Source organism: Chiloscyllium plagiosum, chromosome 27, assembly GCF_004010195.1.
Source record: "Chiloscyllium plagiosum isolate BGI_BamShark_2017 chromosome 27, ASM401019v2, whole genome shotgun sequence".
Taxonomy (NCBI): Eukaryota; Metazoa; Chordata; class Chondrichthyes; order Orectolobiformes; family Hemiscylliidae; genus Chiloscyllium; species Chiloscyllium plagiosum.
The window spans coordinates 6,916,158-6,934,528 of record NC_057736.1 but is presented as its reverse complement, the minus strand read 5'-3'; the positions used below and the strand labels follow the sequence as shown (position 1 = coordinate 6,934,528).

The window sequence follows — 18,371 nt, the reverse complement described above, 5'->3', positions numbered from 1 at the left end:
TGTGCATGCTGCACAGCCTCTAAACAAGTTCAGAAACTGGCTGATGAGCCATCAGTCAACTCTGAAAGAGATACTATCTTGACATAACATACAATATGTAACACAGAGACTCTCAGTTATCTAAATATGACAACTTACCTCTGTGATGTAAGGGACATGTGAGAGGGTTTTCCAAGTGCTCTCTGTGAAGCTTGCCAATGAAGCTTGGCTCGTGTGTGCATCTGCTGTCGACGCTGGTCTGGCCACCTCACTAACTCTGGTGGCACTCCTTGTGGTTGACTGCACTGTGGATGCTGCTGCAGTAGCGAGTGGCACAATGGCGATGGTACGGGCAGTCGGCATGGCGACGGTGCTGGTGGTGGTGGCGCTGGCGGTTGTCGAGGCGCTTGTGGTCGTTGCCAGGAGAGTTGTGGTGGAGGCAGCAGCTGGCATGGTGATGGGGACTGGCGCCATTGTCGAGGTTGCTGCCATGGTAAGAGTGGAGGCGGATGGTGTGGGTGAACTGGCCGTGCTGTCGCCCGCCAGAGAAGTACTTTGGAAGGTGAAGGCAATCGGCTGAAGCGAGCCGAAGGATGTGGTGGATGGCGGAGAGGTAACCGGCCTGGCCATGCGGGTGGTAAACCGCAGCTCAGTGTCAAACTCAAAGTCTGAAAAGAAAAACACAAACACTGAGTTCAACCTGATGACCATAGATTGTACAAACCATGGATGGGAGTGTCATATAGTGTAGAAAGATGCCATCGCACCCATTGAGCCTGTGCTCGCTCTTTGAAGTTGCTAGCTGATTAGCTCCCCTTCTTTTGCCCATAGGCAGGTATGTTTTTCCTTTCAAGTGCTTATCATTTCTCTTTTGGAAGTTAAAATGAAATGTTTCCAACATCCTTTCATTCCAGGTCACAGCATCTGACTGTTTTATTAGAAAAAGGTTTCCTCTTTTTGCTTCAGAACAGAGCAGACTGGAGGGGCTGAATTCTTCCTGCTGCTCCTATTCCTTAATCTCTTTGGGCTCTGTTGGTCAATGCCATAAGTCAGTGCCCTCTCATTATTAACCCTTCCACCCCTGCCGGTAGAAGGGAGCACTGAACCAAACCATCAGGGTGTTGGGTTAATGAATCCTTGTGATTCCAAATATTGGGGAGAAGGGGGTTGATGGCCAACTGGTATTATTGCACGACTGTTAATACAGGTAATATTCTGGGAAGCTGGGATTGAATCCCACCTCAGCAGAGGGTGAAATTTGAACTTAATAAAAATCTGGACTTAAGAGACTATTGTCAATTGTCAGAAAAACTCATCTGGTTCACTAATGTCCTTCAGGTAAAGAAACCACCATCCTTACCAGGTCAAGTGACTCCAGACCCACAGCAACATGGTTGACTCTCAACTGCAGTCTGAGATGGACAATAAATCCATGAATGAATGTTTAAAGAAAAAGTGTATACTTATATATGAAACATCACACATACACACATCAGATCTCACGCTAGAATGGCTACTCCATATTAACCTGTACTACTAAAACATACAACCTGATCTGACAATAACATGTTGCCAATGCCTTCAGGATTGTGAGCAGGCAAGAGACCAGAGGAGGAGGTGGAATCAGGCCTTCTAGAAGATTCTTTTTCACCAAGTGATCTCTGAGAAAGAGCCTTTGCTGTTTTGCCTGTGTTGAGAGGTCCCCCATTGCCAGTGCGGGGATCATGACGATGATCAGATCAGATCACCAGTTGGTGGAAAGAACTCTCCAGAACAATGTCAGAAAAACAAACAAACAGAGGAAGTGCCAGAGAAACTCAGCTGGTAACATCTGTGGAGAGAGAAAGCAGAATTAATGCTCTGAGTCCAGTCACTGAGGTACAGTACAACTTAAGGCAATAACATAGTTTGGTGCTGGTGATGACCTGGAGATTATTGGCAGAATTGGCAAATCAAGGGGAGGTGAGTGGTCCAAATTAATTTTAAGAACATTTGTAAATTGAAAATGAAGTTTGAACAATGTTTGATCTGCCTGTTTAGCACATTTCTCCACCCATTTCTGAAAGCAATGTCTTGTTTTTAATTCTAACTATTGTATCCTAAGGTAGCACAGGAGAGTGACAACTCTGTCCATTTTTCACTGTATTCCTGTACTCTTTTATTCAGGTATACCTGACAATAAAATTAAATCTAATCTAATTGGCAGGGGAACAGTTCCTTAATAATTTATTCTTCATGTGTGATTGGTTGGGATTGTACCATTGTATGATTGTGTAGAAGGAAGGCAATGAGAGGGCTTTGGTGTGTGGTGTATAATATACAGCTAACTCAGCAATGACCACTGACCAACGATAGAGACACTGTCTGTAAGCTGAGTGATGAGAAGCCCATAAACGAAAGGAAGGATGATCCCAGCTAAGATTGGTCTCACTGATACTCAACATCCTCTGACCACTGGAAGGAGGTTACACACAGTAGACAGGAATATTCATTTAAATTGGGATCCTGACCCCGCACTGTGTCGGGAACAGTCACCTGACTGTGATATTACCTTGTTTAGTCAGTAACTTGCCAGAACTTGTCCTTACCAGTGCAGTAGGAAGATTTGCAAATAACACAGCCTGCTATTGCAGGTGAGAGTGACAGAGAAAGAGAGTGAGAGACAGAGATAGACAACAGACAGAGAGAGAGAGACAGACAGACAGACAGAGACAGAAAAATGGAGGTTGATTCCACTACTAGGTGACCTCTCAGAATTTTTTTAGTTTGAAATAAACATGCTGAGGCTGTCAGCAATGGTGGGGAGGAAATCCATCCACAGAATGGCCAGTGGTTGGGTGGGTGGAGAAGTGATCTGACAGTCTTACCTCTGGAGGACTGTTCCCTCTCTCTCGCCTGCTGCTTTCCTCCTCTCTCCCTCCTTCTGTCTCTCTCTCTCTCTCTCTCTCGCTCTGTATCACCTCCTCTCAGCTCCCCAGTCCCCATCCAGCCTTTACCTTCCCTCCATTGGTACTTGCTGGTTTCTCCCCTAACACCGTAGCAAACGGTGCTCACCATCGCTGTTTGTACCCCATATTGGGGCAAACATTCTGCCCATGAGACTCTGCTCAGATTAGTTCCCTGCTCCAATGTTGGTTGGGTCCTAGTTGCGATTAAGCTCCCACTCTGGTGTTCTGTGCACGCTGTCAGCCTTGGCTCTCCAGTTTCAATTCTGGAAGTTGCTGCCACGCACAGACCTGGGAAACCCACAAAATCAGCATTCCCTCTAATCAACTCAAATAGTAGGGATCAACTCCAGTTGGAGACAAGGATGCAATCTGTGGTTTTGTAAAATCAGAGGGTTTTTACTTTCAGTGGAGCTGACTATGACAGAGTCAGAGTGCTGACGAAAGCTTGAAAGTGGCGGGGAGATCAACTTACACAGCAGTCAGCATTGACAATGCTGATCACTGCTCTGTGTTCAAGTCAAACCTGTCTGCACTTACCAGAGAGGAGTCGGACAAGTTGGTCTGAAACACTCCCATAGTTAAATAACTCCCAGTCAAGACCCACACATGAAGACTTATCAGTAAGCTGAGGCATTGCATAGCAACCAAATAACAAACACGACACAAGTAATTGGGAAACACCATGACCATTTCTGATTGGCAAGATGATGGGGTCAGGTCCAGTTAACCATATGGCATTTTAGGGGCATAATCTCAGAATATGAGCTGGGCATTTAAAACAGAGATGAAGATGAATATCTTCTCTTGGAGGATGGTGAATCTGTGGAATTCTTTACTGCAGAGGGTTGTTAAGGCTGGGTCATTAAGTATATTAGAGACTCTGAGATAGACTGACAGATTTTTAACCAGGAAAGGAATCAAAGGCAGGAAAATGGAGTTGAGGATTGTCAGATCAGAATGATAAAACAGACACGAGGGATTGAATGGTCTCCCTCTGCTCTTATGTCTTATGGTCCAAACAGAGAGAATGGCACTGGGAGGTCAGCCCCAGCTTTTCTCATTCAAATCCAGTTCAAGTGGCCGGAGTTAATAATGAGAATTACCTTTTCCATTCTTATTGAGGGAACGTGATCTAATGAGGGGAAAGGGAAGGCTAGCCAAAGAAATGTCAGCAAACGATCGGACTGAAAACAAATAAAACCGTCATTGCCATGACTTTAATTTAAGTTTATGGTTCTTCCAATTTCCACATTACTGGGAATGTTGAACCAGGAATGATCCATCCCTGTGTGAAGACCCTTTTGTTTTGTGAAACTTTTTTTTTGGTGTGATGACAGCATCAAAATGAAACGGAGGAATACTCTGACAGAGGGTATGAGGGATGAACAACTAAGAAGGAAAAAGACAAATAGAAAACTAACTGCAGTGGGTGGTGTTCTCGCCTGATACTTCAGAACACACAGAATTGGTGTAAGTGGAAGCAGGCAAGTATATCCATGAATGGATCATTTTCTGCTTGGCTGACTAGAATAGATGCTGATGTTGAATTAGTCCGATAAGAAGACTGTGTTACTGTGTCTGTGCGTTACACTGTTGGAAAAGGTAGAGAGCTAAAACTGGAATAGCTAAAGGTTATGGATTGCACACATCCACTGTTGCTGTTTGAGTGTTGCCAAAGCCCACCATACCATTTAAAGATAGCACAAAAGGACATCTGTGGGGATTATATGCCTGAGGATTGTTGAGACCTGACTCTGAGAGAACTCTTAGATTTCCACCTAGGTAGTGTGTTATGAAGATGTGGGTCTAATGTACCTTTAAAAGAGTTAAAAGCTAGCAAACTACCTGACAGCACCAAGTGTTCTGAATAAGGTAACAATGTAGCACTGGGTTGAAGCTAGTAACACATTTTTGAAGCTAGGGTTGCCTGGAGACAAATACAGATTTGAATTGGGCCAGTTTAAATTATACTCCAAAAAAAAAACAAATTCCAATCCAGCTTGAATTGAGTATATTGACAATCTTAAAAGCCAATGACACAATCTGATGCTTTGGGGTATAAGACCGGGGAAAATGGAACAGTTTGGAGGAGAACTGCCAAGCCACCAGCATGTAGTCACTGTCTGAAAAATAGCTCTCTCTAAGGTACCTTTATCGGTCAGTAACCTGCGAAACAGAAATCCCTAAGAAGAAGAAAAGAAGACTGATGTAGATATGAAGCGAAGATTTGATATCTGGCTGGTTTTGAAAACTTGAATTTTTGGTAACTCTTAATCGGGGGCTTTTATCAGACTAGTAATATAGAAGGGAAAGTAAAAGATAGGTTAGAGGAAGGAATTGTAAATAGTTGTTAGTTAATTATTCTCTGTTATACTTTAAGAAATAAAGCTGTTAATTTGTACTTCAATTAGTTCTTAGCCTCTTGAATTTTCACAGATTACTGCATGGGATAAATCTTTTTTGTGTTGCTGGTTTACTTTAAGCAGGAGAGTTTACCCCGTGTTGTAACAAGTGTTAACCATGTCTGACAACATCAGATGGAGTGTGGCAGCTGGTGAATATGACTCACTTGTAGAAATTATTGAGTGCGGAATGAGAGGTTCTAATAATGGAGGCAGAATTGGAAACAATGTGAGATAGCAAATGAAGGCACATCTGTTGAGGAGGTATTGTGAGCACTTGAAACTATTTGAGGTATATCCTTGTTCCATTGGCTACTTAAAGTGAAACTGTAGTATCAATTTGAAACATTGTTTGCTGGTTAATCAATATTTGAATTATGTTGACTTTGTTGGTTTGTGAAATCTTGTCCGAATGGTTTTCTTTTCATCTCTCTAAGTCGTTGGTCTCTATGGGGGTCATAACACGAGAAAAACATGACATTTAGTTTCAGAAACAAGAGGCTAATTTGTTAACTTTTACTATAAGATTTGGAGCATGTTCTTTGGAGAATCAGTTCAGCGATTCTGTTATTTCTGGAAAATATGGGAATGGCAAACAAAACAAAAAGACAATGACTTGATTCTCACACATGAGGCAAGTGTACATCCCACAGGGCAGCATCTGCGCATCAGGATGGGGGCTGTGGAGGACTCAGCAACAACTTCCATTGATCCCAAATCCTGCACATTGGCAATCACCCACAAAGCCCTGCATGCATGGACATAAAGAAATGGATGCCAAAGCTAGAAGGGAGAGATTAGGAAAAGCGAGCAAACTGAATGGTTTAGAGGCATGCATTTCATAAATAATTAAGAGAGAGCACAGAGGTGGAAGTGGGAAATGTTGCAGGAGTTTTAAAGAGGAGGACTGAAGCAGATTGAAGATTTAGCCACCCCGATGGAGAACATGGGGTAAGTAACAAACGAAAAGCGCAAAGTCAGAATAATAAGTATTTGAGAGGGACAAAGTTCAAAATCACACATCACCAAATTATAGTCCAACACTGGCACCTCCACATCATATTTGAGAGGGGTTTAAGAAAAATAAGCTTATAAAATATACAAGTGTGTGCAAAATATTAGCTGGTATCTTCTTGCCATTTCCTTGAGGGCAGTAACACAACATTTGCTACCAATCCCCAGAGGAGGGATAACTGAATATGGGCATCCTTCAAACCAAACCTTCTTCTCTACTAACCATCCATTCAATGATCTGCTCTTCTCACCAAAAGGCAATTGGATCCATAAACAGTCATTTACGTCATGGCATGTCCAGCAATTACATATGATCCTGCTGACCATTACAGAGTAAATGAGCACATACTGAGATTTATTTTCGGTAAAAGCAGGGGCGGAAGGTAATCTTATTTTTCAGTGTGATGTTGTATGGTTCCCCTCGCATACAAATCTTCTTGGGGTTTTCTTCTGCTGTACAGTCATAGAGTCATAGAGATGTACAGCACGGAAACAGACCCTTCGGTCCAACCCGTCCATGCCGACCAGATATCCCAACCCAACCTAGTCCCACCTACCAGCACCCGGCCCATATCCCTCCAAACCCTTCCTATTCATATACCCATCCAAATGCCTCTTAAATGTTGCAATTGTACCAGCCTCCACCACATCGTCTGGCAGCTCATTCCATACACGTACCACCCTCTGAGTGAAAACGTTGCCCCTTAGGTCTCTTTTATATCTTTCTCCTCTCATCCCAAAACTATGCCGTCTAGTTCTGGACTCCCCCCACCCCAAGGAAAATATTTTGTCTATTTATCCTATCTATGCCCCTCCTGATTTTATAAACCTCTATAAGGTCACCCCTCAGCCTCCAACACTCCAGAGAAACCAGCCTGAGCATGTTCAGCCTCACCCTCTACTTTCAAAGTAAAGGAACTTGCTGCTTGTCAATTCAATATGCCAAAGGATAAACTGACCAGGACAGAGACGAGAAGCTTATCTTACCAAAGGCTGCAAGGTGTCAAATCTCTTCCAAGCTGTATAATTGGAACCAAAGTACAATTAGGATTGAAAAGAATTAAATGGACTCATTAGCTGTTTCCTCATCCATGGTTTTTATGTAGAATTACAGAGTGATACATCACAGAAGGAGACTATTGGTTCCTTCTGCCCATCTTTGGAAGGGCTCTGCAATTAGTCTCAACTTATGTTCACTCCTCCAATGACATAAAGGCAAAAATAAGAATTGAGGCTAATATCAAGATTTACTTCACATAAAGATTCAGTTGGGGGAATAGCTAATTTAAAAATGAACAATGGTGAATCATTAGAGTCCTAGAGTCATTAAGATGTACAGCACGGAAACAGACCCTTCGGTCCAACTTGACCATGCCAACCAGATATCCCAATCTAATCTAGTCCCACTTGGCCCATTTCCCTCTAAACCCTTCCTACTCAGCCACTCCCTGTAGCTCAAACCCTCCAACCCTGGCAACATCCTTATAAATCTTTTCTGAACCCTTTCAAGTTTCACAACATCCTTCTAATAGGAGGGAAACCAAAATTGCATGCAATATTCCAAAAGTGGCATAACCAATGTTCTGTAGCAACATGACCTCCCAACTCTTATACTCAATGCTCTGTCCAATAAAGGAAAGCAGACCAAACGCTTTCATCATTATCCTATCTACCTGGGACTCCAATTTCAAGAACTATGAACCTGTACTTCAAGGTCTCTTTGTTCAGCAACTTTCTCCAGGACCTCACCATCAAGTGTATAAGTCCTGCCCTGATTTGCCTTTCCAAAATGCAGCATTTAACATTGATTGAAATTAAACTCCGTCTGCCACTCATCAATCCATTGGCCCATCTAATCAAGATCCCAATGTACTCTGAGGTAACCTTCTTCGCCATCCACTCCAATTTTGATGGCGTTCTCAAAATTACTAATTTTGGCTCCTATATTCACAACCAAACTATTTATATAAATAATGAAAAACAGTGGACCCAGCACCATCCTTGTGGCATATCACTGGTCACAGGTGTCCAGTCTGAAAAGCAACCTTCCACCACCACCGTCTGTCTTCTACCTTTGAGCCAGTTCTGTATCCAAATGATTTATTATCCCTGTATTCCGTGAGATCTAACCTTGCTAACGGGTCTACCATGAGGAACCTTGTTGAACGCCTTACTGAAGTCCATATAGATCATGTCCACCGCTCTGCCCTCATCAATCTTCTTTATTATTTCTTCAAAAAACTCAATCAAGTTTGTGAGACATAAGTTCCCACGCACAAAGTTGATGGTTCTTAAACATTCCTTGCCTTTCCAAATACATGTACATCCTGTCCCTCAGGATTCCCTCCAACAACTTGCCCACCACCGATGCCACTGGTCTATAGTTCCCTGGCTTGCCCTTATCACCTTTCTTAAACAATGGCACCATATTAGCAACCTTCTGACACATCACCTGTGATTATCTCAACAAGAGGCCCAGCAATCACTTCCCTTGCTTCCCACAGAGTTCTATGGTACACCTGATCAGGTCCTGGGGATTTATCCACTTTTATTTGTCTTAACACATCCAGAACTTCCTCTCTGTAATATCTTCCATGTCCTTCTCCGCAGTAAACACTGATGCAAAATACTCGTTTAGTATCTCCCCATCTCCTGCGGCTCCACACGTAGGCTGCCTTGCTGATCTTTGAGGGGTCCTATTCTCTCCCAAGTTACCCTTTTGTCCTTAATGCATTTATAAAATCCCTTTGGATTCTCCTTAACCCGCTTTGTCAAAGTTATTTCATGTCCCCTTTTTACCTTCCTGATTTCCTTCTTAAGTATACTCTAGTTCCTTTATACACTTCTAAGGATTCACTCAATCTATCCTGTCTACACCTGACATATGCTTCCTTCTTTTTCTTAACCAAAACCTCAATTTCTCTAGTCATCCAGCATTCTCTACCCCTATACTGTCTCTGGACTCCTGTTATCTCATTTTTGAAGACTTCCCATTTTTCAGCCGTCCCTTTACCTGCGAACGTCTGCCTCCAATCAACTTTTGAAAGTTCTTGCCTAATACCGTCAAAATTGGCCTTTCTCCAATTTAGAACTTCAACTTTTAGATCCGGCCTGTCCTTTTCCAAGACAACTTTAAAACTAATATAATGATGGTCACTGGCCCCAAAGTGCTCCCCCACTGACACCTCAGTCACCTACCCTGCCTTATTTCCCAAGAGTAGGTCACGTTTTGCAGCTTCTCTAGTAGGTACGTCCACATATGGAATCAGAACATTTTCTTGTACACACTTAACAAACTCCTCTCTATCACTGTGGCAGACCCAGTCTATGTTTGAAAAGCTAAAATCCCCTACCATAACCATCCTATTATTCTCTCAGATAACTGAGATCAGATCCTTCCAGTATAGATCAGAAAACCTGGGCCAACAGGTTTTCCCTCATCTCAACATCTCCCCAGAAAGTGTTCTCTGCAGTCACCACGCAGAATTACAAAGATATGGTTCTGCTCTTTGAAAGATTCTTTGAAAGATTCATAAGTAAAATCAAGGTAAGGTTGAGAATGAGATAGATACAATTCACACACGTGCATTCTTTGATTTGCTAACTAGCCCAGCAGTTATCAGGGTGGTAGGACAGTGGTATTGTCACTGAGCTATTTATCCAGAACCCCAGTCTAGTATTCTGAGAGCATGGGTTCAAAATCTCACAATAGCAGACAGGGAAATTTGAATTTAATCGTTAAAAATCTGGAATTAAAAAGCAATGGCAACCGTGCAACATCTGTCGATCGTTGTAAAAATTCCCAGTCTCACAATCATCGGCACATCAGTAGTGTACGTTAGGGAAGGAAATCTGCCATCCTTTCCTGGCCTGGACTACATGTGGTTCCAGACCAACAGCAATGTGGTTAACTCTTAACAATTGATCATGAAATTAAGAATGGCCAATAAATGCTGACCTTTCAATCCTAATTGCCTTTGTAATGATGGTGATGAGTTGTTACATGGATCTGCTGCAGCCTTGAGGTGTAGGTACAACCAGAGTGTTGTTATGGGGGGAGTTCCCGGATTTTGATGCAATGATAGTGAAGGAATCAAGACAGTGTCCTAAGTGTGACTTGGAATAGAATTTGCAGGTGATGGTTTTTCTGGGAATCTACTGCCCATCTTCTTAGACACAATAAGTTCACGGATTTGGGAGGTGCTGTCTTGGTGAGTTTTTACAGTGCACCTTGCAGATGGTACACACTGCTGTCACTGTGCCTTAATGGTGAAGGCAGTAGGTGGTAAAGGTAGAGGAAGGAGTGCCAATTGAGGGAGGTCCCACCCACCAGCTGGACAAATGGGTGTACGTTCCCCGATATCTGCGACTGAATTCCATGTGACTCAAATCATGGCTTCCATTCCTATTGAGGCAGGACATCCCACCTTCAAAGAGATGTCAGCCAAATCAAAAGACCAGCAGCTCGTCAGTGCCAACAGTGCCACCAGCATCAGTGGTCAATGTTGGAATTGCAGTGAGCCCAGGACCAGGACCTATGCTCAAGGCATTGAATAAGAGTTGGGGGTGGGGCAGAGAAGGTGGGCTGCTCACCACGGTGCAACAGGTAGGCTCTGACTGGGGTGTCAGAGGGTAGGGGGGGAGGTGATGCCAATGGTCCTCAATGGGTGGGGAGTTTGCAGTCCTTGCTGTTTGGTTCCCTCACCATAACACACCCCACGACCAACACGAAGTCATGGACAAGCCATCAGATCAAAGGTGGGCTTTAAACGGTTATTATTTGGTCACTTGATTGGCCCAAGGGTGAGTGAGTCATGGTAGGGGAGGGTGGTGTTGAGATGGCGGGGCGTGTGTATCAAACTCCAGCTTTAGTTGTTTGCTGGCGTTTGGGGTAATTTAGAATAAAATCAAATACCCTACTCGCTACAGGGAGTGAGGAATGTTTAACAGAAACACAATAGATTGTTGACTTACAGCCTGATCCTCCAGAACCAGAGTAGACATTTTCATCCTCATCATCTGACCCTGATCCTTCGAGATCTGTTAACGTTGCCAGATCTTGTGTCTGTCGGGATGTGTGGTAGGTCTGGGGTGGAAGAGACAAATGAACAACATTAGCATGAAAGAACTGGATTTGACAATCAGCCCCATTCATTGAGGAGGCTCAGGGGTATAATGCAGCAAGATCCATGCTGGAATGAAGGGGGAATGAATCGGGAAAATAAAAAATATTTTTCTATTTCTATTTTGTACTGACATTGTTTTAAATTCTTAAATCACAAAGCTCAGAAGTGAACACAGATCACTGGACAGCAAAATGGTCAGGAAATCAGCAGCAGACTGGTAGTTCTGAGGGCGGTGGAAATATTGCTGGATTATTCAGTAGAAACCATTTTCAACTTTAAACAAAAATTGAGACACCTCTATCACCAACATACTCCCTTCAAATAACTGCTTGGATGTGGTTGAACCTATTGCAATGGTCTAATTAATTCTTAAAGTGATTTAACAAGTAGACGGGAATCTAAATTCTGCTTGGTCAATTATCAGAGTCTAGATTAGAGCGGTGCTGGAAAAGCACAGCAGGTCAGGCAGCATCCGAGGAACAGGAAAATTGACGTTTTGGGCAAAAGCCCTTCATCAGGAACAGAGGCAAGGTGCTTGCAGAGTGGAGAGCAGCCCTTGTTTTTAACCTTGGTCAATTATCAGTCAATTGGGGTCAATTGTGGGTCCACTGCTGAGGTGTGTGTCATAAGGGTGCTAGATTAGGAATTCCAGAACTTGGACCCAGCAATGCTGAAGCAACAGCAATATACTGTACACCCACAACGGGGTGGTGTATAATCCAGGGAGAAAACGAATCAGTGAAGTTTTCGTGAGTCTGCTACTCTGCAACCTCCTGGATCTGCCAGTCTGGCAGGTGCTGTCAAAATGGTCGATTCATTGACAATTGTAGCTGTTTCCAGGCAAACAGTCTCTGGGCAGGAGACATTGAGCTCGCTTTCTGAAGAGCTGCACATTCATATCCCCAGCCTCAATTAACATTCAGGCTCAACCTGAACGTGTGACAGGAGCTGAGCTGTGCTGTCAGCTGGCACAGTCACTCCATCTGGGCCTCACCTGCTCAGAGGAGAGAGGAAGCTAACAAGAAACAGTCAGACCTTCCAGCGGCACAATCATCATCTCCCCTTAGCCAACTGTACAGCGGTACTCAACGTGTTTGAGAGGGACTCGGCTCAGCGCCAAACTAACTGTTGAAATGAGCCAGCTCTTCAAAGCACAGCAGACGTCTACTGTGCTGTCACTGGGCTCATTTAACATATTCCTGGCAATGCAGCAAAGGACAGAAGAACACATAAACCGATGTGATTTAATGTCACCACGGTATCAGCAGTGACAGCCCTGTAACCACCAACCCTTCAGCCAAGTGTAGAGCTTAAAATACTCTCTGCCATTGTTTTGGCAGGCCGATGGATCTGATTGCATTGCAGGATGTTGTCAGTTGTGCAAACGTTTCACCCAGCCACAGATGATGGCTTTGGGGTCTCTGAGTGATACCGATTACAGCTCTGAACACATCCTCCTGACTGATTGGAGACAAGAAAGATAACGCAAGATCCTATCTTCTTCACTCCCTCCTTACTTAAGCAAAAACAGACCATCCAAACCCCGGACTCCTTCATTCTGTAATCGGATGAGGGTGTCACTGGCTAGGCAGCATTTGTTGTCCAGAGGCCCGTTAAGAGTCAGCCACATTGCTGTGGGTTTGCAGTCACACGTAGACCAGACCAAGTGAGGACAGTAGGTTCCTTCCCTAAAGGGTTTTATAGTGAACCAGATAGGTTTTCAGACAATTGGCAATTAATTTATAGTAGTCATTAAACTCTGAATTTTATTGAATTCAAATTCCACCATCTGTCCTGGTGAGATTCGAAGCCAAGTCCCTAGAACATTACCCAAGTCTCTGGATTAACAGCCCAGTGATAATACCACTAGGACATCACCTCTCTTGCTGCACCCTTCAACTTCTCAATTAGGAATTTACAAACAAACACATGAATGAGGAACAGAAGCAGGGCGCTTAGCTCCTTAAGCCTGCTCCGTCACTCAATAAGGACATGGCTGATCTGATTGATACCCCAACTCTACATTCTTATCGAACACCAATTACCTTTCACTCTCTTGCTTATCAAGATTCGGTCTACGTCTGCCTTCAAAAATATCCATTGCCTTGTGAGGAAGAGAGTTCCAAAGAGTCACAACCTTCTTTGAGAAAAGTAATTCTTACCTTAGTGTACAAGAATTGAAATAAAATGAAATAAAAGTCAGACTTGCATTTATATAGCACCTTTTACAATCACTGGGGATAGCAAAGCTCTTTGCAGCCAATGAATTGCTTTTGAAATAGTGTCACTATAAGGACATTAGTTCAACATTTGGTTCAAACCTCTGGCGGTGTAGCACACTTTACTAATCGCACTTCAGTACCAGCCTGGCATTTTGTGCTTGTTTTTAGATGTGAGCTGGACCAACTGCGTTGAGGGCAAATTCTTGGTGATGGGGCAGATGATTCTTTCAATTCATCCCTCATTTTCTGGGCATTATTCTGGGAACAACTGAATACTACCTTAGATTTGCAGTCCAACATACTGGCAACTCCACAGTTGAGAATAGGAGAGCTCTCAAACAAGACTATCTGAGGGTGTCCAGAGGATAGCGTGAATTGAAGAATGTACATATGATGACATACAGGGAATTTTCACTAAAATAAACTAAATCATAAGATTTGGAATTTGACTATATCTTCTAACAGACTGTAGTATAAGGGAATAAAATTGAATATTTCAACATAATTGTTTTTGCTTCATTAAGTTGCAGTTCAATTTAATCAAACCCTAAATTATTGGGATGGGTGTGCATCCAGTTTGAGGTCTCATTCATTTGACTAATTTACAAACTCAGTGTAGTGGGTCTGTCCCTCACCAATTGACAGTGCAGTCCATATGAGTGTTCAGTCTTCAGGCTGACTTGGTAAACTGACACCGTCATCGAAAACCGAGCTGAACAAATGAAGTTATCCAAAATACGCTGCCTATGAAATGATAATACACCTTGCCCGAGGAGAGAGCACTGCAATGCGGTTGAGCGACCTGGCCAATACTGTTTTGGTGGCCTCAAGATATTTATTTTGTAACATCAAGCGATTTCTCTTTCCCAGGCTCTAAAGTAAAATAATCCTCTGTGAATTGTCTCAATATCAAACAGAAAGCAAACTCTGAAATTGTAACCAATCAAGGGTAGAAAGTTCTTGTTAAACACCATCAGGCTTTAACAAAACTCTTTCTGGTTTATACTGTGCTAACACAGGTTTGGACAGAATTAGGGTTTGCATTACATGATATATATTGGATCATGCAATTGAAATCCACTGTGATAGTTTAAAGGGACATTGTCATCAGAAATTTATTACTTACTGCCAGATGGTTATGCGTGTAATCTATAGTAAATTTTACTCAAATTTCTGGCTTTAAAGAGCTAGTGAGCATTGATAATCTACACTGTTTTTCCATCTCTCCGAATTGCCTGACTTTGTGGGTTACAAACTTTGGGGTGGCATAGTGTCTCAGTTAGCACTGCTGTCTCATAGTACCAGGGACCAAGTTCAACTCCAGCCTCATACAACTGCCTGTGTGCAGTTTGCACAATCTCCCCATGTCTGCATGGGTCCTCTCCAGGCTCTCTACTTTTCTCCCACGGTCCAAAGATGTGCAGGTTAGGTGGATTGGCCGTGCTCAATTGTCCCATACTGTGCAGGCTAGGTGAATTAGCTATGGGAAATGCAGGGTTACAGGGATAGGTGATATGGGTGGGATGCTCAACAGAGGGTTGGTGTGGACTTGATGGACTGAATGGCCTGCTTCCACACTGTAGAGGCTTCTGAAGAAAACACATCGACTCATCATAAGCAAGAGGCCTGCTGGTACCAGACCTTTGTTTTTCTGTTCTGCTTCCTGCAGTTTCTTTTCTTTTCAAGAGGAATATATTCAGTTTCCTTTTGAAAATTGCTGCTTCTGTCACCCTCTCATACAGTGCACTCCAAATCACAATGGCTCGCAGCTTATAAACATTTCCTTTCATCTCCTCTCTGCTTCTTTTTGGCGAGCATCTTAAATCTGCTTTTTCTGATGAATGGCCCTCTGCCAGTGGAAACAGTTTCTTCCAATCCAGTCCGACTCAGAATTTATTAAATCTCTCCATAACTTCGATGTCCAGAAAAATGCTTGGATTGGGTGTGGTCCCAATGGCTCCAACAGCTTCCCCCTTCATCCCCCAGTGTGCAAGCATGCTTTTTTATCACCGGGGAACCAAACAGAATTCCAGTCCTCATCCAACTCACAATCTGCAGTGTTTTGGAGGAAACTGGGTGAGAGGGAAGGTCACTGTGTTACAACTGTCTCCTCCTCCCCAGGCCCAGGGGCACTTCCACACCAATCACTCTTTACCTGGAGCATTAGATATCCCCGATTATTCAGCTCAGAGTTTGAGCGGGTGGTGAGAGTTTACAAAGTCAGCCCAGTGATTGAAGACCTCATGTAGACGGGACTGTCAGTGGGTGAAGCATGCACTGTCTGCAGTGTGTCAGTAAATTAACCAAGTGAATGAGGAACTCACGAGACTGAGGTCAAACACAGTACTGAAAAGACCATCTGACCTGAGATGAGCTCATTCAGGACAGCTTAGTGACTAGTATCGCTGTTCATGAAACAGTCTGACTTCTCCAGGAGGTGACAGGAACCTTTCACTGAGTGGCTGTATAAGACATGTCCAAAACCATCCAAAAGTGTGCAGGTTAGGGTTGATTGGCCATGCTAAAAGTGTGCCCATAGTGTCCAGGGATGTGCAGATTAAGTGGGTTAGCGTTGGTTAAAAACCCCACGCAGGGTTATGAGGATAGGGTGAGAATGGGGTCAGGGTGAGATGCTCTTCAGAGGGTCAGTGCAGATTCGTTGGGCTGAATGGCCTCTTCCTGCATTGCGTGGATACTATAACATGCTCATCTGGTGCCAATGATATAGTGAGAATATAAAATTCCTCTCACACTCCTCTCTCTTCAAAGCATTTGGTAGTTTGTTCCCCCAGTTGAATTGTGAGCTATTATTATTGCTTTTACATTAACATGTGTCCAAAATTAATTCTTCTCAACATAGAAGTGGCATTTGCAGCTCACCCATAAAAGAGAGAAAGTGAGAGGAAAAGGAGACACATGGATGAATTAGTGAAAGTGGTAAGAGAATTAGTTGCAAGTGAATTGACTGAAAGTGTGTGGACATCGAGAGTTTTCTGTTCAATGAGGGTGAGCGGTACTTAGTGTGTAAGAGGATCTTAATCCAGCCGCACAGTGACAGGGAAGAGAAGCCAGGCAGTTTTCACAATGTTAAGACAGTTTCCATCGCAGCTGGAATTTGAGCTTGGGAAGGTTTCAACTATTTGTAGGAAATCTTCCAACACGTTGGCTGGTTTTCCTTTTTAGGTAAATAAAGAAAACTGCTGTGTACAGTTTCTGGTCTGTGCAGAGTCAGGGCAACCACTGGAGGCTTCCAATTGCCCCCTTGTGGGACAGGAGGCAAACCTCAAGACGAATTGCTATTCAGTAATTAATGAATATCAGAAAGTGATGGCAGAACCAGCTATCACCTTCCAACAGCCTCAAAGGTAAAACAGGACTAATCGTCTTTGTGGACCCTTCAAAATATAGACTGACACCTTGCAGTTTGGACATCCCCACTGTTTAGGATTGTACATGAAGACTGGTCACTTTGAGTCACCACAGAAGGGTGACCAGCCCCGATCCCTGCCCTCAACTGAGCCAGTGAAGGGCATGCAAAGAAGGAAGTCTAACTTTGGAACAACATCCCCGTCCCTGCAGGATCGATGGGTCAAAGTCCTGGCAGTCCCTCCCGAACGGTGCTGTGGGAATGTCCCGACACCATGTGGAGTGCAAGGCTTCAAGAAGGTGGTTCACCATCACTGCCTTCTCAAGTAAAGCGAGAGATGGGCAACAATTGCAAGGCCCGCATCTCAGCAATGGATTAAAAATGAGAGGGGGATAGAAAATGATTTTGCTGCTTACAGTGTTTCTTTGGAAACACTAATGAAACAGCAAAGGCTTCAAAACTGTTGTGGAACCAGTGAGTTTAAGCTCAGAGGGGTATGGCTAAACTACAGATTTCTGCAGGTCAGATCAAAGAGGAGTCAAAAAGTGTGGCGCTGGAAAAGCACAGCCGGTCAGGCAACACGCAAGGAGCAGGAGAATCGTCATTTCGGATATAAGCCATTTATCCACCCTCCTGCTCCTCGGATGCTGCCTGACCGGCTGTGCTTTTCCAGCGTCACACTTTGCAACTCTGACTCTCCCGCATCTACAATCCTCACTTTCTCCAGATTAAAGGGGAACACCACATTAATCAACCTTTTCAATGCTGCAGGACAGTACAATGCAATGACCTATTGCAAGTGTCACCTTTAATATGATGTAAAGCCAACACTGCCTTTACTCTCACAGGCAGGCAAGCAAGGTCCCACAGCGAATATTTACCGCTCAACCAACACTACATAAAGCAGTTCTGAAGAAGGCTTACTGGACTCGAAATGTTATCTCTGCTTTCCCTCCAGACATGCCACCAGATATGCTGAGTTTCTCCAACAACTGCTGTTTTCATTAGTTAAAACAGACTAGCTAATTATTCGCAAGTTGTTATTTGTGGGAGCTTGCTACGTACAAACTGGATCCTGTGGCCTGACCTTCCAACAGTGACAGCACTTGAGGACTACTTCATTAGATGCAAAATGTGGAATGTTTTACATTTGTTATAATCGCTGTGTATATGGGGGAGTCTCAGGGTGGGGGAGTGTCATGGGTGGGAGGAGTCTTGAGGCAGGGGGGAGTATTGGGAGTAGGGGAAGAATTCAGGAGGGTTGAGGAAGTGTCAGGGTGGGGAAGTGTTGGGGGGAACGTTAGTGGAGTGGG

At 43.7% G+C, this 18,371-nt stretch overlaps 1 protein-coding gene across 1 annotated transcript in view; it reads right to left on the bottom strand.

Annotated features, from left to right (window-relative positions):
* Window positions 1-18,371, bottom strand: part of LOC122563500 (syndecan-3-like) — a 213,012-nt gene that overhangs the window by 15,140 nt on the left and 179,501 nt on the right. The window contains exons 2-3 of the mRNA XM_043717296.1: window positions 11,318-11,429; window positions 139-647 (exon numbers count right to left, since the gene is read on the bottom strand). Coding sequence (XP_043573231.1) covers window positions 139-647; window positions 11,318-11,429 — 621 coding nt within the window. The remainder of the gene's footprint in view (window positions 1-138; window positions 648-11,317; window positions 11,430-18,371) is intronic.